The sequence below is a fragment of the Abrus precatorius genome, unplaced genomic scaffold, assembly GCF_003935025.1.
Source record: "Abrus precatorius isolate BTA unplaced genomic scaffold, Abrus_2018 Scaffold2, whole genome shotgun sequence".
NCBI classification, from domain to species: domain Eukaryota; kingdom Viridiplantae; phylum Streptophyta; class Magnoliopsida; order Fabales; family Fabaceae; genus Abrus; species Abrus precatorius.
Window position 1 is genome coordinate 28,268,231 of NW_020874362.1, and position 24,780 is coordinate 28,293,010.

At 33.2% G+C, this 24,780-nt stretch overlaps 5 protein-coding genes across 7 annotated transcripts; 4 read left to right on the forward strand and 1 right to left on the reverse strand.

Moving 5' to 3' along the window:
* Window positions 1-318: 318 nt before the first annotated feature.
* LOC113857717 (fasciclin-like arabinogalactan protein 12) lies at window positions 319-1,399 on the forward strand. Its single transcript, XM_027489871.1, has one exon. It carries the CDS (start codon window positions 391-393, stop codon window positions 1,243-1,245), a length of 855 nt encoding a protein of 284 aa, XP_027345672.1. The 5' UTR covers window positions 319-390; the 3' UTR covers window positions 1,246-1,399.
* A 3,084-nt stretch (window positions 1,400-4,483) lies between these two features.
* On the forward strand, window positions 4,484-5,631 carry LOC113857650 (fasciclin-like arabinogalactan protein 11). Its single transcript, XM_027489746.1, has one exon. The coding sequence runs from the start codon at window positions 4,555-4,557 to the stop codon at window positions 5,431-5,433; it is 879 nt and encodes a 292-aa protein (XP_027345547.1). The 5' UTR covers window positions 4,484-4,554; the 3' UTR covers window positions 5,434-5,631.
* A 1,427-nt stretch (window positions 5,632-7,058) lies between these two features.
* On the reverse strand, window positions 7,059-12,526 carry LOC113857856 (fasciclin-like arabinogalactan protein 12). The gene is made up of 2 exons (XM_027490099.1): window positions 11,599-12,526; window positions 7,059-7,291 (listed from the first exon to the last, which is right to left on the reverse strand). The coding sequence occupies exons 1-2, from the start codon at window positions 12,451-12,453 to the stop codon at window positions 7,283-7,285; spliced, it is 864 nt and encodes a 287-aa protein (XP_027345900.1). The 5' UTR covers window positions 12,454-12,526; the 3' UTR covers window positions 7,059-7,282.
* A 1,278-nt stretch (window positions 12,527-13,804) lies between these two features.
* On the forward strand, window positions 13,805-21,800 carry LOC113857853 (nucleolar complex protein 3 homolog). Of its 3 annotated transcripts, none has more exons than XM_027490094.1 (13): window positions 13,805-14,064; window positions 14,699-14,868; window positions 14,972-15,165; window positions 15,766-15,974; window positions 16,114-16,216; window positions 16,466-16,629; window positions 17,563-17,701; window positions 17,988-18,164; window positions 18,240-18,376; window positions 18,769-19,098; window positions 19,804-19,943; window positions 20,079-20,176; window positions 20,931-21,800. In XM_027490094.1, exons 1-13 carry the CDS (start codon window positions 13,910-13,912, stop codon window positions 21,405-21,407), a joined length of 2,493 nt encoding a protein of 830 aa, XP_027345895.1. In that variant the 5' UTR covers window positions 13,805-13,909; the 3' UTR covers window positions 21,408-21,800. The 3 variants fall into 3 exon arrangements, with proteins under 3 accessions (XP_027345895.1, XP_027345896.1, XP_027345897.1); XM_027490095.1 differs by having other exon boundaries at window positions 18,240-18,393; window positions 18,777-19,098; window positions 20,931-21,789; XM_027490096.1 differs by having other exon boundaries at window positions 16,514-16,629; window positions 20,931-21,789.
* Window positions 21,801-23,261: 1,461 nt separating this feature from the next.
* Window positions 23,262-24,379, forward strand: LOC113857858 (fasciclin-like arabinogalactan protein 12). Its single transcript, XM_027490101.1, has one exon. It carries the CDS (start codon window positions 23,329-23,331, stop codon window positions 24,205-24,207), a length of 879 nt encoding a protein of 292 aa, XP_027345902.1. The 5' UTR covers window positions 23,262-23,328; the 3' UTR covers window positions 24,208-24,379.
* The last annotated feature ends 401 nt before the right edge of the window (window positions 24,380-24,780 follow it).

The window sequence follows — 24,780 nt, forward strand, 5'->3', positions numbered from 1 at the left end:
ATCCATATTATTAATTTACACCTTATTAGATATTAGATATACAAAACAATAGCAACAACTCCTTGCTAATATGTCAGTGTTCCTCTATCCATTGCCATTCCCTATCTCCAAAAAGCAGATATCTCACATGTCCATTTTCAGCAAAGATGTCAACAATAATTAGATAAAAAATCCCCATTCTCCACGACAGATAGGATACACCCTCACACTACACAACTACAAATTTCACAACCATAAAATTTCACCAACCTATCATTTCCTTCATTCACTGGCCACTATATATAACCCTCTCCACTCTTCACACATTCAACACAAATTGCAAGAATCGCTAATTCCAACCATTCACATTCTTCTAGAAGCAGAAAGCCATCTTAGCAATTTAAAAACAAGATGAAACAAGCTACCCTTTTCTCCCTTCTCTTCCTAGTCTTATTTTTCACCACCTTAACCTTAGCCTTTGCCATTTCACCAGCACCAGCAGCAGCACCAAAAGCCCCAACAAAACCTCACCCTACCCCAAAAGCCACAGCACCATCACCAAAACCATTAGTCCCAACATTACCTGAGTCCCCAGATTCCCCAGACTCAGTCCCTGATGACATCACAAGAATCCTCAAAAAGGCCAAATCATTCACAGTCCTAACGCGCCTCCTCAAAACCACCGAAATCATGAACAACATAAACTCACAACTCATAACAGCCAAGAGTGGAGGCATCACCATCCTTGCACCAGATGATTCAGCCTTTTCCCAACTCAAAGCAGGGTTCCTTAACTCTCTTAACGAAGGCCAAAAAATCGAACTTGTGCAGTTCCACATCTTACCCGAGTTTGTATCAAGCTCAAACTTCGATTCTCTTAGCAATCCAGTTCAAACCGTAGCTGGTAAAGATCCCGCAAGGCTTCCACTGAACGTGAATGCATTAGGAAACAGTGTGAACATTTCAACTGGGGTGGTTAATGCCACCATTTTAGGGGTAGTTTACTCGGATAATAAGCTTGCTATTTACCATGTGGATAAGGTGCTTCTTCCCCTTGATTTCTTTGTAACTAAGGCTCCAGCTTTGGCTCCAACCACTCTTGCTAAGGCTCCTAAAGCTGCTAAAGAGAACTCTTCTGAGGATGATCAAGATGAAACAAACCACGATCACCAGAAATCTGGTTCTGTGGGTTTTGTTAACGTTCGTGGAACAACGTTGGTGTCTCTTGGGATGTGTTTGGTGGCCTTTGCAACTATGTGGAGTTGAAGAAGAACATCCATTTCATAAATGCATTTTCAGTTTTCTATGTCAAACTCGCCGTTAATTTTTTTTTTAATTTAAATTTTGCTGTCTGTTTCTTGTGTTTTGGTGTTACGAGAAGGACGTGAATCCTCAATCCTTCAATGATTCTGTTGTTTTCCTGTGAAAAAAAAAAAAGTTTGAGTTGAGTTAATTAATTGATAATCAAATGATAGAAATGTTAATTTAATAAACAATTAAAATTAAAAATTAAAGACGAATTATTCCGCTGAGAGTGACGAATTTTAGCTTATTTCAAGTCAGGCAAAAGTTTATTTATTTATTTGTAGTTTTTCAAGTTTATATAAATTAAGCATGTATCAAACTTAATTGAATCAGATTAAAAAAGTTCAAATCTAATTTCAACACATAATTTAAAATTTATATTTTATTATGTGAATTCGGTCCGGTCCAATTGAGGCTGCTAATTTTAATTAAAATGGAATAGAACCAATAGGTGGGTTAATTAAATAAAAAAAATACATAGAAAAACAAGAAAAAAGAAACGGAAAAAAAAAGGGGAAATTGCGGGAAAAGAAGAGAGGTGTGACACGAATTTACAATACACCAACTTGAAGAGAGAGTAGAGGGAGATAATGGCTTATCGTTTGTGTAGTGCACACACGACTCATTCTTTTTTATAGAATAAAAACTAAAATAATGTTGAAGAAATCACACCAACAAGCATCAATTTTAATGGCTTGAAACAAAATTAAACTTTTACATTGTAAGTAAACTTTTGATACCATATATCGTTTAAACATGTTCTTTCTATATAATAATTTCCTCTGAAAATTTCCTTTAGTCTCTATTTAAATGTGAAATTTTCAACTACACAATTAAAATATATATATATATATATATATATATATATATATATATATATATATATGACAAAATCTTTTTATACTAATTTAAGTTTTAATTTTTTTTATTTATCTAAACTTTTTATTTAATTTAAATCTAATAAGTTATAATTTATTACTAAATTTTTAAACTTACACCAGTATATGAAAGATCCTTCTTTCATATATATATATATATATATAAAACATACACATATATAAGCACATAAATACATAAAATACATACATAACTAGAAATGTTACTTTTATGAAAGAAAAATAAATGTATAAAATCGCACCAAATTTAAAATAACTATAAAATAACCTAAAATGACAAAATACACAAGTGCGTCAGCAAAGGCTTTCTTGGATAGTTTTTATATTTGCCCACAAATACGGTTTAGCGTAGTTTATTTATTAAAAATATTTTGTTTAGTAAAATAAAAAGTAGAAGAATAAAAAAAAATACTTTTTAGTAAAATTATCAAAATTTGAATTTAGTGGATTTGAGATTTTCAGTTCATTACTTACGTAAAATTACTAATATCCTAAAAAATATTTCTTTTGGAACTTGAATATGAATGAGTTTAAACTTGAATGCATGAATTCAAAATCATAAAGATAAAGAGTAAAATGAAAAAAAAATTAGTGTTTATTAAAAAGCTTGAGATATTTTATAAATATTTTTTAAATTGATAGCTGTGATTTTTTAATCTTTTAAAAATTAAAATATATATATATATATGTATTTTAAATATCACCCATTCTCATTATCTATTATATATATTAATTTAAAATTAATAATAATAATAGTATTATTATTTTACGTGTTTTTTAATTTACAGACATAATAAAAATTACAAAAAAAATTATAATATCTATTTAAAACTTCCCCTAAAATGAAGGGACATTTACCCAACCTCATATATGTGTCTTATCACTGGTCATATCCACATGACCATTTGGCTTGTAATTAGTTTGTTAAGCCAATGATTTCTCTTTGGCCAACCTCCGCTGTCTTATACTTTCTATGACTCTTTTTATAAAATATTTTTAATGAAATCATATATATTAATAAAAGCAGTTAAAGTTAATCAACTTTTTCATTTTAAAAAACTATTGTAACATAATAATTTTATCCTCATTTAATATTATTGAACTTAGTTCCACCATTAATATTTATCCTTCTTAATTTGAATTTAAATTCTCACCAACTCCATTCATTAAAAAAAAAAAACTTTATAAAAAAAGCACTAAAAAAATGTACTTTATAAGAAAAATCAGAGTACAAAATAATATATACATGCACTGTTGTGATCGGGTTCAAATAGATTCATGTCATCTGTTTGGGCTAGCTAGCTAATTTTTTTAAAGTGTTAAATAGATTGGGTTTGATGATTTTTCTTATTCAAACTTAATTGATGACTCAACTTAAATTGATTTTTTCTTCTTCATCGGATGTAGTTTATGAGATGATTTGCCAATCAATTTGAAGTTTTGTACCCACTTACACCATCAACACTAAATTATAATTATTAAAAAATTTAAATATATTTCTCAAGGTTCTCATTTATTTTATGTATTGACTCAACCCAATATCAGAAGGTTGACGTAAAATTAAACTAATTTCTTCGAAATAAGATGTAAAATGACTAAAAAAGTTTATACTAATAATTTAATTTTTATTAAAAATATAGACAACTAAAAATTAACCCAATAACTAGTAAATAATAACTTTTGTTTTATAACACATACATTTTAATTTATAAAAAAGATTTATCTACTAACTAAAACTTAACGATCATGTCAGGAAACGAAAAACAGGCACAACACTGTGACAACCATATATATCTTTCATATTAAGACACCCACAATTATTGCTATTCCGATCCAAATCCATTGGAAAATGAATTCTTTTGAGCTATAAAGGGATGGATTTTACACTGATCCTAATTGAAAGCAACACATCCATCCAACTCCTTTAATTGGCCACATTCAATTAACCTCTCACTTTTCCAACGTTTCATTCTTCATTGATGCACCACCATAATGTCATTGTCGCATAATGAGAGTATGAGGTCCTCACAACGCATTCGGGCATCTAATTCTTTTGTATATGCTCACTTTCTATCCCTACTTTTTCATGTTCCTTTCCAGCAAGAACACACTTCATTATCACCCTATTCTCTTTTACCTGTATATATCTGTCTTCAATGACACAACACCTTAATCTCCTCGCCAGATACAAAGAGATACGTTCACAAATCACAATTTAAGGTTCTACAACAAAGCCTTTCACCTACCTATCATTCTCTCCAAGCCTCAATAAAAACCCTACACTCCTTCATATCATCAACACATCAAGTGCTCATCATTGCAAGTACACTTCCTTCTTTCCAATATCATTAGATCCTCATTCAATAAAACTAAAATGACGATGAAGAAGCAATCTCTCTTGTGCTTCTCACTTGCACTGATAGTTTCCTTCATGTGTTCCACCATCACAGTAGCACAATTAGCACCAGTTGGTGCACCAGTACAACCAGCAAAACCTACCCCAACCCCACCAGCAGCATCTCCAAAACCATTGGTACCTTCATTACCACAATCACCAAGTCCAAGTGATGCCACTCCTGACACTCCAGCAGTTGACATTGTTGGAATCTTGAGAAAAGCAAAGTCTTTCAACATCCTAATCCGCCTCATGAAAACCACCCAATTGATCAACCAACTCAATGCACAGCTTCTCACTACTAAATCAGGTGGCTTAACCATTCTTGCACCTGATGACAGTGCCTTCTCTGAACTCAAAGCAGGCTTCCTCAACACTCTCTCTGATGGACAAAAGCTTGAACTCTTGCAGTTCCACGTTCTTCCAGACTATGTCTCTAGCTCTAACTTTGATACTCTCACCAACCCTGTGAAAACACTTGCAGGGGCTAAACCTGGAAAGGTGGAACTGAATGTGGTGAGTTACGGAGGGAGTGTGAACATCTCAACTGGTGAGGTTAACACCACCATCAATGGCATTGTGTATACCGATAAGCATCTTGCTATTTATAAAGTGGGTAAGGTGCTTCTTCCTATGGACTTCTTTACTGTTGCTAAGGCACCTGCAAAGGCACCTTCTTTGGCTCCAGAACCTTCAAGTGATGCAGCAAAGGCACCTAAGCCTGATAAGGATGCTTCATCATCTTCAGATTCGTCACAAGTTAATCCCACTGCGGTGAACTCTGGCATGAAGATCGGTGTGTGTGGAAAGTGGGTGTCACTTGGACTTGCATTGGTGGCAACAATGATGCAAGGCTAATGGAGAAAGGTGTATTAGGAAGCTGTGAATTTGGTTCTTTAAAATACGCATGTTTTGTTGTGTTATCTATGGTTGTTTTGTTTCTGGACTTCGTATGTAGTAGTCTAGGATACTCCGAGAAGTATGTGAAAGGTTTGTGTGATTGTGCTGTTTTCTTCCCATAAAATATAAAGCTATAAATGATTTTTTTTACATTAATCTATAATTTTTTACATATCTGGGTGTTAGTTTATTAAAATTTTAATTCAAATTAAATAATGAATCTACTACATTTTAAATTATACATATTTGGAAAGTCTCATTTATTGTAAATGAAATCAAACATGATTTTCGTAAAAAAAAATATTATTTATTCTGATAATTTGTGGCAACAAATATAAAACATACTAAATTTGGAAAGTCACTGGAATAATATTTATGAATTGAATTCTGTGTATGAGAAATTGATACGTGTTATTTTTTTAAAATGAGGTTTTAAATTTTTTTTATTATGGCTAGATAATAGATATAAATTATAGATAGGAGATATATTATTAGTACACATTTTGGTTATGCGAACTTTTTATATTATAAACTTGATTATTTATTTTTTTATCATAATAGTAGATAAAATAATTTAATTAAAGTAAATTAATAATGTAAATATTTTTTACATTGTTATATAATTATGAATTCTCATATTAAAGAAGAATAATAAACTTTTGTAAAATAATATAAATATTATCTTTACGTTATATTCTAATTAGTTGGCGGTGTAAGTTTTTTTACCCCGACAGCGTACTAAAATTATACTCTATAATTTAACGAAGGATAATATCTCATTATATTATATAATCAATTACAACAAAAATTGCTAATATTTAATTGATTGATGCAAAGTTAATTTTATTTTATATTTAATTGATTGACTGTATTTTTCCTAGTATTTAACCAAGTATATAAAAGTTGAATTATATACTTAATTGATTTTATAATTTTTAAAATATATGCTCATTCAGAAATGAAAGCACAGAGAAATCTTATGTTACTTGTTTTAAAGAAGGAACTAGGTTTATAAAATAAGGCGAATAAAATTGTGAAAGAAAGGTCCCTAATTAACATAATAACTTGAATAAAGATGTTCTTAAAATACAGAAGTTTAACACAATGATTTTAATTTTGTTCTATTGATTGACCTCGAATGAACTTTGAACGACTGAAATACTGTTTTGTGGTAGTAAGCAACAACTTTCACGGTTGAGATGTAGTTTCGGTACGGTAGAAGGTGTGATCTTACAAGAACACTCCAACATTTATCATTTAAGTAAGTGAAAATTTTGATAGAGTAACAATACGTGTGAGATAAATATCCAGTCTTCGTTTCCCCTCGAATCAAGTTTCATATCAACTATTACGATTTTTGCTATTTATATTTTGCTATTCAGGTAAATGGCTAACGAATGACTGTGACTTGAATCTAAAGTATGCTTAGAAAAGAAATAATCAATCTCTTTGGAGAAAGTGGAACATTAATTTTTGTATTGCATTTCAACCTAGCTATTGGTTTCGTAAATTAAGCAAATCTTCTTTTTCCATTCCTAATTTTATCAATAAATTAGAGATTTTAATTAGCATAGCCTGCAAAATATTGAATCAAGTCAAACAACCATAGCATAACACTTATATTTAGAATAAAAAAATCCGTAGAGGAATACAACAATCTCAGGTCCCCTAATCCACACTGATAATTCACCACTAAAACATTCACTCCTTCCTGCAGATCACAATCATAATACTCTTAAAGCACGAGAGCTATTATCTAGGGCGCTGGTAAATTCAAATCATATACTTGTTCATGATGACAACACAGTCACCATAACTGCTGCAAGAACAAGGGACACCCACTTTCCACATGCATTGATTATCACAGTGCCCGAGTTTTCGTTTGTGGAATTAATCTGAGATGATTCTGAAGAATCTGGGGATAATGGCTTCCCCTTATCAGCTTTTGGCGCATTTGCAGATGGTTCTGGAGCCAAAGATGGTCCCTTTGCAGGTGCCTTGGCCACAGCAAAGAAGTCCATAGGAAGAAGCACCTTACCCACTTTATAAATAGCAAGATGCTTATCAGTATATATAATGCCATTGATGGTGGTGTTAACCTCACCAGTTGAGATGTTCACACTCCCTCCGTAACTAACCACATTCAGTTCCACCTTTCCAGGTTTAGCTCCTGCAAGTGTTTTCACAGGGTTGGTGAGAGTATCAAAGTTAGAGCTAGAGACATAGTCTGGAAGAACGTGGAACTGCAAGAGTTCAAGCTTTTGTCCATCAGAGAGAGTGTTGAGGAAGCCTGCTTTGAGTTCAGAGAAGGCACTGTCATCAGGTGCAAGAATGGTTAAGCCACCCGATTTAGTAGTGAGAAGCTGTGCATTGAGTTGGTTGATCAACTGGGTGGTTTTCATGAGACGGATTAGGATGTCGAATGACTTTGCTTTTCTCAAGATTCCAACAATGTCAACTGCTGGAGTGTCAGGAGTGGCATCACTTGGGCTTGGTGATTGTGGTAATGAGGGTACCAATGGTTTTGGAGATGCTGCTGGTGGGGTTGGAGGAGGTTTTGCTGGTTGTACTGGTGTACCAACTGGTGCTAATTGTGCCAGAGTCACGGTAGAACACACGAGGGAAATTAGCAATGCAAGAGAGAAGCACAAGAGAGATTGCCTTTTCATAATCATTTTAGTATTGGCGAATAAAAGTTAGGATGGTTTCGGAAAGGAATGTAAATGGTAGGATTTGTGTTGGGAATGAGCACTTGATGCATTGATGATATGGCTGAGATAGGTTTTATAGAGCAAATTTCAGGCAGGGAGACAATGATAGGTAGGTGAAAAACATAGTTAAAAACTGTGATTTGTGAACATTCATTGTTGCTAGCTGGCAAGGGAGATTGAGGTGTTGCATCAGGGATGTAAGATATATGGGAAATGGCATTGTGTTTTTGACTTACCTGTCATGGAGAGGTGGTGTATCAATCATGATTGGGAGTTGGGAGTGAGAACAGGCTGAACCAAAGCATTGCCTTACCTGGTGCGTTAAGATGTGAACTTATGCAACTATTTTGCTTTCACGTCATAATTGGTATGTTATCATCATACATCTAGCGAATAGCGATGCGTCTATCTTGCAATTTGATCATAAGTTTGACATATTTTTTTATTTTAATTTCTAAGTTTTGAGTGTTAAATTTATTTATTTTTATATATTTAGCAATATTTTTATTTTAATCTTTTCATATAATATATATATATATATGTATGTATATTGGATTATATACGTAATATCATTTTTTTTATTTTATTCTTTATATCAAAATACTCTAACATTAAATCGAGTATTTAGATTAAAAACTTTATCACATATAATAATCCTATTAACTCAAATATAATTACCTCCTATAAAATTACTTATGATTTAGACAAAAAACAAAATACTCTAACTCTATTGTAATTTTATTAAATGATCAAATTCAATCTTTAATTTAAAATTTTAAAAAAAATCAAAATATAAAATTTATTTATGCAAGTATAAAAATAGAAATGAAATCCAGTATAAAATCAAAATTATAATTTAACCTTATAAAAATCTAATATGTTTTGTCTTCTATAGATATATAAAGTGAAAATTACAAATTATCTAATTTTTAATTTAGATAAATTTTTAAACTTTTTCTTATTTTCTTCATAATTTATCTTAAAATTTAAAATGTATAAATTAAAAAACTTAAATTCTCAATTTAGTTCTTAAAAAGTTTGAGTCCATCCTTGAAAAATTTAAAATGTCACGTTAGACACTAATTTCCTCTTTTATCATTTATTTTTGTTCCTAAACTTATATTCCATTAAAAAATTGTAACAGAAAGTTAACTTATCATATTAAGTATCATGTCAGAAACTTATTTGACAAAAACGATGTCATTTTAAAAGTCTAGTTTGCAAAAAAATGATGTCATTTTGGAAGCCTAGTTGGTGTTAGAGTAGTGTTAGATTTATGTTTCTATAGTCTTTCACTATTAGAGTTTTTGGCTATCAAATGAGTTGAAAATGGCATTTCAAAGTATTATAGCATTAAATGAAAAAAGAAATTCTTTATTGTAAGATCTTAAACGATTAGAGGAAAAGACTAACATGCTTAGGGATAAATTGTCCATGACAGTTAAGAAAGGAAAGGGGTTGGTTCAAGATAGGGAGCAATCTAAAAAATCTTCTAAATAAAAAGAATTCAAAGATTAAACAATTGAAGGTTGATTTGCATAAGCAAAATTCTGCAATTTCAGAATATAAGAATGATATTAAAAGATTATTCAGTGACTTGAAAAAAGCATTCCTAAACTAGAGACTTATTTGCTGAAAATGAATATGTTATAGGTTGTTCGTTGTCCCCTAAAAGTGTAAAGTTAGGGTTTGTCATCCCCAAAATAAAAAATAACTCACAGGGTGATTAAAAAAAAAAAAGTTACCAAATTCTCTATCTCATTCTATTTCTTACACTATAATAAATTTTAATCTCTAAATATTTCGTTGCCAAACATGAATTTAAAGACGAGCTTGGGTGAGATTCTGCATATACACTTAGACTTCTAAAACTGATGTTGTCTCTGCCAACTAAGCTTATAAAAATAACATTATTTTTGTCAACTATGCTTTTGACATGACATTTAATGTAACAAGTCAGGTTTTTTGTTACTATTTCTTAATAAAGTCTGAGATTAAGGACTAAAATAAATAACGGAGAAAGAAGTTAGAGACTAACGTGTCAAATATTAAAATACTAACTTTAAACTTTTCGAAAACTAAAATGAAGATTTAGTCAAATTAAAATAATTTTTTTTTTAAATTCAAATTAAAAGATGATCATTATTATAAAGGAAATTATCATTTATTGATAAAATAAAATAAAATTATTGACTATTTTCCGTAAGGATATAATTATTCTTGGTACTTTTTAAATTGAAAGGTATTGCAATTGCGGCGGAAGAACGGGTCCGATGCATTTATAGGAGATGCCCTTATTAGGCTAACCCATTACAATGGGGTTGATGTAAGCGCTCTTATTATAAAGGCCAACCGTTTTTTTATCACTAATTATATATTTTTAAGATTTTTTTAAAGTTTTTATTAAAAAATATATTTAAAATTTACTGAGTTAACTCATGAGCTAATCCATGGAATTAGTGAGTTGCGTTGAATTATAATTTTATAAATTCATCATAAAAGTGAGTTGAGTTAGATTAGCTTATTATTAAACCTAATTACCTAACTGGACAGCTTTATAGGTAGATTGGTTGACATATTTTTTATGTAGCCAAATTAATAGTTACTTTCTTGATAAAGATTTGTTTAATTAAGTAAAAATTTTATACCATATCACCGAACATGTAGATGAACCGATAGAAATTTATTTCAGTTTAATACAAATATGTTTAAAAGACTTGGAATAAAAATTATTTGGTTTTGCTTTAGTGGAGGTTAATTTCTTTCTTTTGTCCAATTGGTTTTGCCTTAAGCATTTAGAGAAGGACGTATTATTAGTGTAAATTCAGTTCTCTAACAAGCGTTGTATCTATAAACGTAACATCGTTAAGTGCTATCTCTAAGTTTGCGTTTTTGTACTTTCTGAACCACAACTCTCTCCAAACTTTGTCGATGTCAACTTGTAATATGACGAAGCTATGCTACTGCGATGCAACTGAAGTACAGATAGACGACACTTGTTGCAGATCAACAATTGAAGTCTCATTAAAATAAAATATGAATTCAATTATCTAGCTACTTCAAGTAAATGGCTAACGAGTGATCGCGGTTTAAATCTGAAGTTTACACAGCAGAGAAATAATCAATGTCTTTGTGAAAAGTGGGGCACTTTTGTATTGCAATGCAACCTATTATAGTATCTGAACTGAAAAAAAATTGAAGCAACCATAGCATATCTTAGAATAAATTCACAGAGGGAACAAAAGTCTCCGATACTCTAATCCACTCTTGATAAACTCACAACACTAGTACTCACTCCTTTCTCGCAATAAGAGCACTCTTAAATATTAACTGCATGATAAAAAATAGCATGCCTTTTGGTAAATTCATCAAATCATATTCTGGTTTATGATGACAATACAGTCACCAGAACAGCTCCAAGAACAAGGGACACCCACTTTCCATGAACAGTGATTTTCATAGTGCCAGAGTTCTCGTTTGTGGAATTAATCTGAGATGACTCTGAAGAATCTGGGGATAATGGCTTCCCCTTATCAGCTTTTGGCGCATTTGCAGATGGTTCTGGAGCCAAAGAAGGTGCCTTTGCAGGTGCCTTAGCAACAGCAAAGAAGTCCATAGGAAGAAGCACCTTACCCACTTTATAGATAGCAAGATGCTTATCAGTATATATAATGCCATTGATGGTGGTGTTAACCTCACCAGTTGAGATGTTCACACTCCCTCCGTAGCTCACCACATTCAGTTCCACCTTTCCAGGTTTAGCACCTGCAAGTGTTTTCACAGGGTTGGTGAGAGTATCAAAGTTAGAGCTGGAGACATAGTCTGGAAGAACGTGGAACTGCAAGAGTTCAAGCTTTTGTCCATCAGAGAGAGTGTTGAGGAAGCCTGCTTTGAGTTCAGAGAAGGCACTGTCATCAGGTGCAAGAATGGTTAAGCCACCTGATTTAGTAGTGAGAAGCTGTGCATTGAGTTGGTTGATCAATTGGGTGGTTTTCATGAGGCGGATTAGGATGTTGAATGACTTTGCTTTTCTCAAGATTCCAACAATGTCAACTGCTGGAGTGTCGGAAGTGGCATCACTTGGACTTGGTGATTGTGGTAATGAGGGTACCAATGGTTTTGGAGATGCTGCTGGTGGGGTTGGAGTAGGTTTTGCTGGTTGTACAGGTGCACCAACTGGTGCTAATTGTGCTACTGTTGTGGTGGAACACATGAAGGGAACTATCAGTGCAAGTAAGAAGCACAAGAGAGATTGCTTCATCAACATGGTTTTAGTTTTGGTGAATGATGGTTTTGGAAAGGAATGCAAATGATGGTGTAGGATTTTGTATGTTGTTGAGTGCTTGATGCATTGATGATATGGAGGATATGGCTTTTATATAGAGGCTGGGAGATTGTGACAATTAGGTGAAAGGCTAATTTAAAACCATATAATCGTGATCTGTGAACGTGTGGCAAAGAGATTAAGATGTTGCATCGAATAAGTGATTTGGATGATGGAGAAGTAAGTTCTTGCTTCAATAGCCACTTCCACCATACTCAATTATTTATGTTAATTTCATTTTTTACAAGGGTCTGTCTCGCGATCAGATAAAACATGCAAGAGCTTTTTCTTTGGATTCCTATAGATGGAAATAAATTGTTGCTCTGGTTATCGTATGAGTTAATATATTAAACCTTACATAAAAAAGATCTAGCATTCGACATACACAAGTAAATTCATATTTACAAAAAATAATGCAGCACATCAAGTCTAGGACTAACTTGTGAGAGGCTAATTATTCTCTCTGAATCTTCAACCCTGGTTGCAAAGGAATATAATTGGAGCTTATATTTTTTAAGTTGCTTCTTCTCTCCTTTGGAAACAGGGAATAAGTTTTTCTTTGAACAAGTCATAAAGATGAGGAACATTTAGAATATGGTGTCGGAGATTCAGAACAACATCGATATCTTTGGTCAGGTTAAATCTCTCAATATGTTGCCTGTCACTCAACATGTGAGATGGATAACTCCTTTGAAATTTTGGATCAAATTTAATATAATTGATGCTCTGAGTAGATCATCCAAAGCTTCATGTGGAGGGATAGTAAGAGATCATTGGGGTGCTTGTATTTTTCTTGTAACTTGTACATGTATTTAAGCAAGACTTTGGGGAGTTCTTAATGGGCTCCAGATTGTTCAAAGTCATGTGAAAGAAATAATTGAAGTTAAGGATGATATATATGAAAGAAATAAAAAAATAAAATGAAAGTTTATTAAAAATTATGAAAATTATAAATAATATAAAAAAGAACCTCAATTTTAATTTCCATATGTTTAATTTCTTTCATCTATCATCCTTAATTTTTATATTTTTAAAAAATACATTAAGTCCTAATAGATAAGAATAATGCATATTTTACTATATATAATAATTTTAAAAATTATATTAATAAAATAAAATTGTGCAGTAATATATATATATATATATATATATATATATATATATAAAATTAAATGCGAGTATAAGATATATATATATATAAAATTAAATGCGAGTATAAGAAAACTATTTTAATCATTCAATCTTACATAAATCGTATAATTAGCGAGGAGGGGGAGAAATAGCAAAATAAGGAAATTGCATGCCGGTTAAATTGGGGCAACGTTTTCATCACTGTAGCGTCTAAACCTAACAACAATTTTAATAAACCCTAACTAAACCCTTCCCACAAAACTGCTCAATGGGAAAGAAGCCGAAAATAGTTCTTCCGCCGGAACTACCGCCGGAGATCCCAGACGACGAAGTTGAGGTTTCCGACGATGACTTCCAATTCGTCAAGGAAAACCGCGGCTATGCCTCCTTGCTTTCCAGCTTGGACACCTATTCAATCACCAAGTTCGATTCTTTCTTCCAACCCCATTCCTAATTTTATTTTATTTTTCTTTTCAATGGTTTTTATATTAATTTATACTCCCCTTAATTGCAATGCTACATTTGGTGTAAATTTTTAGCTCGAGTACCCTTGTTTCTGAATGTTTTAGGAAATTTTTGTCTCAACTTATAAATACGGAAAATAAAAAAATGGATTTTTTTTTCTCTTTGAAAGCTTTCCTAGGCAGTGAAATTATATTAGTATTGTGAAACTTGGCTTATCCATGTTGATTGTCAGCTTTGACTGTTTATGTGCATGATTAGGTGAAATACTTGGAATATTTATTTCACCATTTATGAAAGTGGAAAATTTTTACAGACTTATCACTCTGAAATTTCCATAGCGATGAACTTACGTTGTCGATTTTTTTTTTTTAATTTTATTTTGCATTATAACATTTTTAACGGTTGTTGTATAAAAAACTTTTTGAGCCTTATATTTGAATGTTGAGGGCAGATGTGTAGTATGGTTTCTGTCACTTGAACAGCATGAAATTCTCTTTGGAATTTTAACTCTTTAGCTATGTAATCGTACAGTGTTATTATGAGTTTTATGTGATGAGCTTACTTAGGAAATAACTTTCCTGTGCATCCTTAGGCACGTTACACGGGTTGCTGATGCCAAAGACGATGCATTGGAAAAACTTTATGAGAAACGCATGCGAAAGAATGCTCTCAACAAAGAAAAAGAAGAAACTGGTTTGCAGGTTGATCGTGTAGATGCTCTTCCAATCAAGACATTGGATGGAACACTCTATTACCGGACAGGTATCTAGCGTTCAATATATAATTTGTGCATTGTTGTCACTTGTCACCTGATTACTCTTTTATTAAGTGCTTTGGTAACTGATGCTTTTCTCATATTGTGCAGGTACAAAGACAGAATCTGAGAATGATCCAAGTGAAGAGGGAGCCGAAGAGGATGTCAATGCAGACAAAGGTGTAGTGAAGCTTACTAAGGCTGAACGGAGAGCCAAACTTAAGAAAATGAAAAAAGAGGGGAAAAAACAAGGGAAAGAGGTGGCTAAAGCAGAAGTGGAAGAAACACCGCAAGCAGCAGTACTGGTATTAAACAATCAGATTAACACTTGATATTATTTAACTCTTTTTTATGGTTTGGATGCTCTGAATGCTTTCATAAAAAGATCAAATGAAATGATCGAAAAGTAAAACCAAGTTTAATTGATTGCGTGCAAATTGCAATTACAGAATTGCTTTATGAATGTTTTGATGAATCGTGTATCACACACATCTCTAGTAATTGTAAATTTGATAATTTAATTTGCTGATATTTTTTTTATGTGAGCCTTTGGTACTAAGGTCGTCTTTTCCTTTTCCTAATTGTCATGGCATGTCACATCAACAATTCTGTCCATTAAAAATAGAAAAACAACACACTCTATTATTAGGTGATTTTCATGTGAGTCTCAATAAATTAAGAGAGGGCTTAGATTATTTAACAAGACTCGCATAAATTCACCTAATAATAGAGAGTGTGCTGGAAAGATTGTGTTGCAAGCATTCCTCAAAAGTAAAATAATTGTTTTTTCATTTTAATAGTTTATTTCATATATTCTCTTGAACTGCTGCCCTTTTGACTGGACTAGAAACTATTGAACTCAACGTTGTGTGTAATTTTTTATATGTTCTCTTTTCTTTGTTAAGGCTGAGGTAAAAGAAGATCTTACTGCTGAGGAGGCATTTGAAAGTAAGAAGTGTAAACTTGCAGAATTGGGGAATGCCTTGCTTACAGACCCAGAGTCCAATATTAAATTTCTGAAGGAGATGGTGCAGATATCTAAAGATAATGATCATACCATTGTTAAACTTGGACTTCTATCCCTCTTGGCTGTTTTCAAAGATATTGTCCCTGGGTATTGCCTGATAGTTATTTATTATAATGCACATTTTATATGTAGTGATATTACGGTAATCTGGTTATTTTTCTTTGACAATTGTCATTTGTTCTATTTTTAATGTTTTATATTTCATGTTAATGCATTTAATGTGCAGCTATCGGATCAGGCTTCCTACTGAAAAGGAACTAGAAATGAAGGTTTCAAAGACTGTTAGAAAGATGCGTTATTATGAATCAACTCTGCTTTCAGCATATAAGGTTCATATTCATACTTGAGTGTTATGTAATTTATACTATTAGTACTTGATTTAGCTGAAAAAATGTTATGCTGTCAGATATGACTTCAGTTCCTGTGCAAGAAATGGTGCTTGTTACCTTTTTCTTGAATCTACTTCGTCCATTGGTCAAATTTTTATGATATATTGTTTGAAATTATTATGAAATATGAATTTTATTTACATATGTGCCACCAAGAAGTTTTTCTCTCTTTATCTGTCATTTTGTCAGGCATACTTGCAAAGGCTGATAGCCTTAGAAAAGAAGCCTTTATTTCAGCTTGTAGCAGTTCGTTGTATTTGTTCTTTGCTTGATGCGAATCCTCATTTCAACTTTTGGGAAAGCTTGTTGGATGCTACTGTCAGAAACATAAGCTCTACTAATGAAGCCATTAGGTGCTGACCATTCTTCATTAAAATAAGCTTTCTCCAATATTTTTTGGAATTTCCTAGGAAAGAGCATGAAATGTGTTTTATAAGTGTTCAAATTTTAGGGTGAAGAATATGTCAACAGAAAAGAAATCTAGAGTAATTGGGTTCTTGATGGATTAAAATGTTTAACTGCCTTATTTAGTTCTATTCAACATAAAAATTGTCTTTAAATTACTGGCAATTTGGGTTTATAAATGTACAGATAAAGCATTTTCTTTCTTTCTTAATGGAAGCACCTTTGAGTTATTGATGGGGACGGAATATATGCATATTGATTTCTTGTGATTAAGGTGGTGTTGGAGAGTGTAAAGAATATTTTGCCAACTTTTGGAAAGCATACCTTACAAAAAATAATGTTTTTGGAGGAACTGAATATTTTGTAGAAGTTGTATTGAAGGCTTAGAATTTTCAAACGGTACTGTGCATGTTTCCAATTAAACAACTATTGTTGTTACCGTATAAAATTACTACATACATGCTTCAGGTGTGTAGTCACACCTGTACAACAGGAACTTGTTGCCAAGTTTTGTAACTTAATTATCTTGTATCATTCAATGATTGTAAGTCATGTATCTAATCACTGTAATGATGGATCTTCTATTAGCTATATTTTTTGTAACATCATTCACTTTTCTCTGGAGGCTGTGTTCTCTAACGCAGCCACTGTTCTAATTTCAATTTCTCAAATAGTGGAAAGATAAAGTTTCCTTTGCTTAGCTTCTATTTAACATTGACCCCTGAATCTTTTGCTTAAACACTTAAACTATACCCTGTGGTCTGTTGGTTACCAGTTATTTTCTTGCTAAGATAATGCATTTGAATAATAATTTTTCTGTTTCATGACACTTACTCTCACTATTCTGTATCTGATTATAATTTCTTGTTTCTATTCCACAGGAAAGTTTGTTGTTCGACAATTAAATCGCTCTTTATGAATGAGGGTAAACATGGTGGTGAAGCTACCGTGGAGGCTGTTAGATTGATTGCTGATCATGTTAAAGCTCATAATTGCCAATCGCACCCAGATTCTGTTGATGTATGACCCGCCCCCTCCTGTATTTGTATCATCAGTTTCTATTTTACTTTTTTGAGTGGTAAAATAATTAAGGAGCCTGTTTGTTTAAGCTGAGAAAAATTTATTCTATGATATGGCTATTTTTAGAGCTTTTTCCCCCCAAAAATGTTATTATTTTTAGCTCATGGGTACAGCACAAACAAACGTGCCTTGTAGCTATTTGGGTAAAATCCTATTTTTTTATGTGGAATGTTTCCCTGAACCCAAAGCTGTTAAATGACATTTGTTCTTTTCAATGATGCTTCAGGTTTTCTGGTCTCTTTCATTTGATGAGGATCTTGTGAAGTCTGCAAAGATAGAAGAGGATCAGAAATTAAAAAGCAAGAAAAGTAAGAAAAGGAAAAACTTGGAGGCTTCAAATAAGCTGGTGGAGAATGATAGAAAGAAAATTAGGCAAGAACAGATTTCTAAGACAAGAGAGGAGGTTATTACTTTTTCCCCATAAAAGTCTGTCTTCTGGTTTTTGGTGGGAATAATATTGTACTGAATGCTTCTGTAGGTTGAAGCTGATTACAAGGCTGCATCCTTTACCCCAGATGTTAGGGAGAAGAGACAAATGCAAACTGAAACACTATCTGCTGTCTTTGAGACATACTTCCGCATATTGAAGCATACAATGCAGTCCATTGGTGCCAGGTATGTTTCTATATCTTGTGTATTACTATATTAGAGGAAAACATTAGTGATGTTCTTGTCTATTAAATTAGATACGTAATCAGCTGAAACACTGACATAGATGGTTGGATTAAATTAAAACCAGGCTGCCAAAATAAATCAATAACATGACATTCAACTAAAACATATGCTTGATCCACTAACTCTCTCTTGATGCAAAATTCCAATTGCAATGAATGTGCCAACAAAACTGAATTTTAAGCATACATTTTATTATCTGCCCTGTAGTTTTTACAGCTCTTGGTTTGTTCTTTATGAATTATGATTGCTTGTAAGCTATACTTGTAATTTTACACATGCAACCGAACATTCTTTCCTGATGGTTGATAATTTTCCCTCACTTTCTTGCTCAGCTCTGAAGCAAACCCTGGGGCATTATCTGCTGCAGCAGAATCCCTCCCATTGCTTGCTCCATGTCTGAAAGGACTGGCAAAATTTTCTCATCTGATTGACCTTGATTTCATGGGTGATTTAATGAACCATCTGAAAGTACTTGCTTCTGGAAGTAGTAACTCAGGCAACACTTCTGACAAGTCTTCTAAATGTTTGACTGTATCCGAGCGTCTCCAATGTTGCATTGTTGCTTTTAAAGTGATGAGGAACAATCTCGATGCCTTGAATGTTGATTTACAGGACTTCTTTCTCCATCTTTATAATCTTCTACTTGAATATAGGCCAGGAAGGTTTGTGTTAGAGCACTATATCCTGAAGTTCCTTTTTTTCTAATTGTCCAAATGACTGATTCTTTCCTGTTTCTGAAAATCTACTTGATATGCAGGATAGGTCATTTCTGTGGATACTGATATTAATGTACCTGTTCTTGTGTGTTGTCTTGCATTCTAGTTTGCATACACAAGTATTCATATAAAATTAGTAACTATAATAACAAACTGTATTGTTAGAGATAATATACAACCTATGGGTTTCTGCCTAACGTCTTAAGCTTTTAGAATAAGTAGGTATAAAACTATTCATTATCATATGGTTAGGAATTCAGTCGTTTCTTCCCTCATTTTTCTATTGAAGTTATAATTTTAGTGCAAGGTGAGTGGGCTTTTTTTTTTTCCGCTTAAAGCCCCAAGGGCTTTTTATGAGCGAGCATGTTGGACTTAGAAATAAAAATGATTACCAGGTCTTCTCCTTACGGCTTGTGGTTTTAGAATCAGTAAGTTCCTTTGATATATATTTATGCAATATACATCTTTATGCATCCAAATCATGGAAACAGAAGGTGCTACTGGATTTTGTTTTTGTCTTTTTAATTTTTATTCCTTGCTTCAATTTTCGAGTAATGTTAGACAAGGAGATGTACCTTAGTAAAATTTTGAGCTTGGATATATGTTTTACCTTATTCCAGTTAAATTATATGTTTCATATTTATGAAACAGAGATCAAGGGGAGGTGTTAGCAGAAGCTTTGAAGATAATGTTGTGTGATGATAAGCAACATGACATGCAGAAAACTGCTGCATTTATAAAACGATTAGCAACATTTTCACTTTGCGTGGGATCTGCAGATTCCATGGCTGGTATGTTTTAATATTCTTATATCAACCTTCAACTTCATGAATGCTACTACCGTTGAAAATGGAACATAGGGAAAATGAAATCAAAAGAAAAGAGAAACAGGCTTAACATCTAGGTTTTCTTTGAACCTGTTTCAGCCTTGGTGACCGTGAAGCATCTCCTTCAGAAGAATATAAAATGCAGAAATTTGTTGGAAAATGACATTGGAGGGGGCTCTGTTTCTGGCACAATTCCTGTAAGCTTACTTCTTTCATGTATTATTTGTTTGCAATAGAAGGTCCGTTCATCTCCTCAGAATCCTTGCTTAATGTTTTCTCCTCTTTTTTTTTTATAGTTTGAGAAGTTTAATTAAATAGGGAGAGGATTGTACAAGAGTGCAAATATTAGGGTATTCTCGTAAGGAGTCATAATAAAAGAAATAATGAAGAACATGTTAAGGAGAAGTTTAGAACATGTATTAGCTAACAGATGTGAGAGAAACAACCAATATAGGTGCAATACTAGAGTTTGCCAAATTAAAATACAGGGACCTAATTCATATGAAGTTAAGGATGAATTGTGAAGTGACTTTGTCAGTGTATATATATATATATATCGTGCAAATAGTTAATCTTTTATTTCAATGTAGTGCTTTTTACCAATATTATTGGTTGTATTTATATTCTGCTAGGCAAGATACATTTGGGTGTTCTTTGGTTGTGCTTCTTGCCTCTTTAACATAGTATCAATGATTAAATTGTCTTCAGATCTATGACCTTTAAGTGTTGTCTTTATCAGCCTGAAGCTATTCTTTACTATAAAGGATTTTTTGTAGAGATCTTATTTTTGAATGAAAGACTGGGTGAATATAAATTTCTAGGTTACAAGGGTCTATGCCAAAAACACTAGCGTGTAAATTTGATTGCAAAATATTTTAGTGAGGACCATTCTTTGTCAGCTTTTATGGACTAACTAGTTAACCCATGTGTGTCTCCCTGTCTGGTATGCAGAAATATCAACCATATTCGACAGACCCCAATTTAAGCGGTGCCCTTGCATCAGTACTTTGGGAACTAAATCTTTTGTCAAAGCATTATCATCCAGCTATATCAACAATAGCCTCGGGCATTTCAAGCATGAGTGCTGCACATAACCAGCTCCTTTTATCCAAGTCCTCTCCTCAACAAGCTTTCAAGGAAATGTCTCTGGACCAGGAATTATGTTTCAGACAAAGTGGCAGTATAAAATTAAATAACAAGAAGAGGCGAACAAATGGCTCTCCTACATCACCTTCCATTGGCTCTTCAACAGTTATGAGTTCATTCGACGACAATGAGTTGCGAATGAAACTTAGTTCTCATTTCATGCTTCTTCATGACATCAAGGAGAATGAAAAATTGAGAAGGGAATTGGATAGGACTGCACTATCACTACAGCTATTTGAACAATATAAGAAACAAAAGAAACGATCAAAACCAAGTAGATGATCAGCCACTGCTTTTTAATGTGTGTGGCGAGGTTCTATCAGCCACTTCTATCTTCATTGTTCAATGGTATCTCTCTATTTTTTCCAGTTCTTATGTGGTTACAGTTCCATTCCAGTGGAGATATTTGTCCTCTAGCCGGTGTCCCTCAAACAAGTTCATTTGAGTGCATGAATATGGCGGAGATACATTTTCAATTGAAGTACAAGTAATGCACAGAGAATTCGAGGCCATCATTCTTTGGGAGTTAGGTGTTACATTTTCCTGTAATGTTATTCATTGCTTTTTATAGATCGATGGTGGTTTAAGGTGCATTCAGTTTTGTAATACTGCTTTTTCTTTATATTAAAAATAGTTTTCATTGTTTAATAAAAGAAAATGTTTTATAATTCCGTTCATATTGTGCCCCCATTTACTTATGTTAGGAGATATATAACAATGTTCAGAAAGTGTTGCAATCATCTGTACTTGCTACACCCTGGTTCTGCAGAAGTTATCAAACTTATTCTCACGGTTTGCCATGGTAAAATATCGATAACATATTGCAGCCCTTGGAAATGCAATAAAGAAGGCTTTGCCTTTTTCTTTTCTTGTATTGAACTTTTCAGATTATTTGCTAATGGAGGATAAATTGGGTAAAAATCTACAACAGCTTTTGTGGAAAATTTTCATGTGCACCGGTAATAGTTGTTTATAAATCTACAATCAGGTGATCTTTCTTAATATTGTGAATAGCATGATGAGCAAGCTTCACAATGGTGGTGATAGCTGTTAGTGTTACAGCACAGACAAGCCTTGGATTGGATTAACTAACTAACTAAAGATTCTAGAGACTTAGCTAGCTAATTAAGATAAACATACAATTACCCTACTTAACAATATTTAAGCACGTTATCGTCAAAAACCATCAAAACAAGAAAGCAATCAATATTTTCCTGAAAACATATTGCAAAAAAAAAATAAACGTATTCTTCTATCAGTAGGTTAAAGCATATCTATGTTCGTCTGTAACTGAAAAAAAAAAGCTATAAATTTGTAGGATGTAATGTTAGTAATTGTAGAAAGAAGTGACGAAATTAACCTGACTATCTGAGGTTTTAAAGCTCACTCAGATTCCATCAGGCTTGGTTCATTTGCTTTCTTCTTAGTATTGTTAATATTTGACCATGCCATTCCTGATGATAACAATGCATAAAGAATCCCATGAAGTAAACAGACATTAATTTTTTAGTCAAAAGAAAATTAGCACGCTGAACCACATTCTTAAAACCATGAACGATTTCTAATGCAGCATCAACGATCAATATTCAAATCTCAATGCAACATGAATGGGGTTAACAGGTTATAGACAAAAAAATCCTTGCTGCCAAAATCGATTGCAATACTTTATCAAACATGCCCTTAGATGTTGCCTTATATATGGTTTCTAAATTAAAAATCATAATTATATGATATTATTAGTCGATAATATTTTGACATTTATCATTGCACCTATTACTCGAAAATATCATACTCTTACCTAAATACAATCTGATCAGGAGTAAATGCTCTATGCAGAAACAGTTTTGACACATTATTAATCACTCGATCTCACATTATTAAAAAGGAAAAATGAAAAACAATTCTAATACATGAAGCATCTGAAGTAACCCTTTAGCAGTTTAGCTTATAACTTACATGCACCTATCATCGTTGATGCAACACCTCAATATTCTTGCCAGCTAGCAATTGAGTGTATATGCTCAGAAATCACGATTATAAGGTTTTAAACTTAGGCCTTTCACCTAATTGTCGCAATCTCCCAGCCTCTATATAAAAGCCATATCCTCCATATCATCAATGCATCAAGCACTCAATAACATACAAAATCCTACACCATCAATTGCATTCCTTTCCAAAACCATCATTCACCAAAACTAAAACCATGAAGAAGCAATCACTCTTGTGCTTCTCACTTGCATTGCTAGTTTCCCTCCTGTGTTCCACCGTAACTCTAGCACAATTAGCACCAGTTGGTGCACCAGTACAACCAGCAAAACCTACACCAACCCCACCAGCAGCATCTCCAAAACCATTGGTACCCTCATTACCACAATCACCAAGCCCAAGTGATGCCACTCCGGACACTCCAGCAGTTGACATCGTTGGAATCTTGAGAAAAGCAAAGTCATTCAACATCATAATCCGCCTCATGAAAACCACCCAATTGATCAACCAACTCAATGCACAGCTTCTCACTACTAAATCGGGTGGCTTAACCATTCTTGCACCTGATGACAGTGCCTTCTCTGAACTCAAAGCAGGCTTCCTCAACACTCTCTCTGATGGACAAAAGCTTGAACTCTTGCAGTTCCACGTTCTTCCAGACTATGTCTCCAGCTCTAACTTTGATACTCTCACCAACCCAGTGAGAACACTTGCAGGAGCTAAACCTGGAAAGGTGGAACTGAATGTGGTGAGCTACGGAGGGAGTGTGAACATCTCAACTGGTGAGGTAAACACCACCATCAATGGCATTATATATACTGATAAACATCTTGCTATTTATAAAGTGGGTAAGGTGCTTCTTCCTATGGACTTCTTTGCTGTTGCTAAGGCACCTGCAAAGGCACCTTCTTTGGCTCCAGAACCTTCAAGTGATGCAGCAAAGGCACCTAAGCCTGATAAGGATGCTTCATCATCTTCAGATTCTTCACATGTTAATCCCACTGAAGTGAACTCTGGCACCGTGATGATCAGTGTGTGGGGAAAGTGGATGTCACTTGCTCTTGGAGCAGTTCTCATGACTGTATTGTGGTCATAAACCATAGTAGAACTTGGGTGAATTTACCAAAATCCAAGCCATTACTTACCATGCAGTTAATATTGAAGATTGCGAGAAAGGAGTGAGTACTATATTGGTGAACTTTTCAGAGGATATGTGATTGTTGTATCTATGAATTTATTCTAAGATATGCTATGGTTGGTTCATTATTTTTCTGATGCACATTTCAACGGAGGTTGTTTCCATATTTTGCAAGTTTATGATATATTCTGAAGAAGATTTTCATCGAAACTTTGTCCAGAATTTACTACTTAAGCAATTAATAGGTTGCATTGCAATACAAAAGTGTTCCACTTTTCACAAAGACATTGAAAATTTCTCTTCTGAGTAAATTCAGATATAAACCCCCGTCATTCGTTAACCATTTACTTGAAGTAGCTGGATAATTGAATTAATATTTTTCCCAAGCCAATGAGGTGCGCATCAAATTTTGATTGGTTATGCAAAGGGATAATAGGTCATATGATACTGAAAATTGTTTTGGTATGGTGGGTATGATATTATTAAGGATATGATCCTTGCCTTGACAAAATTCTTTTTCTGAGTAGGTGA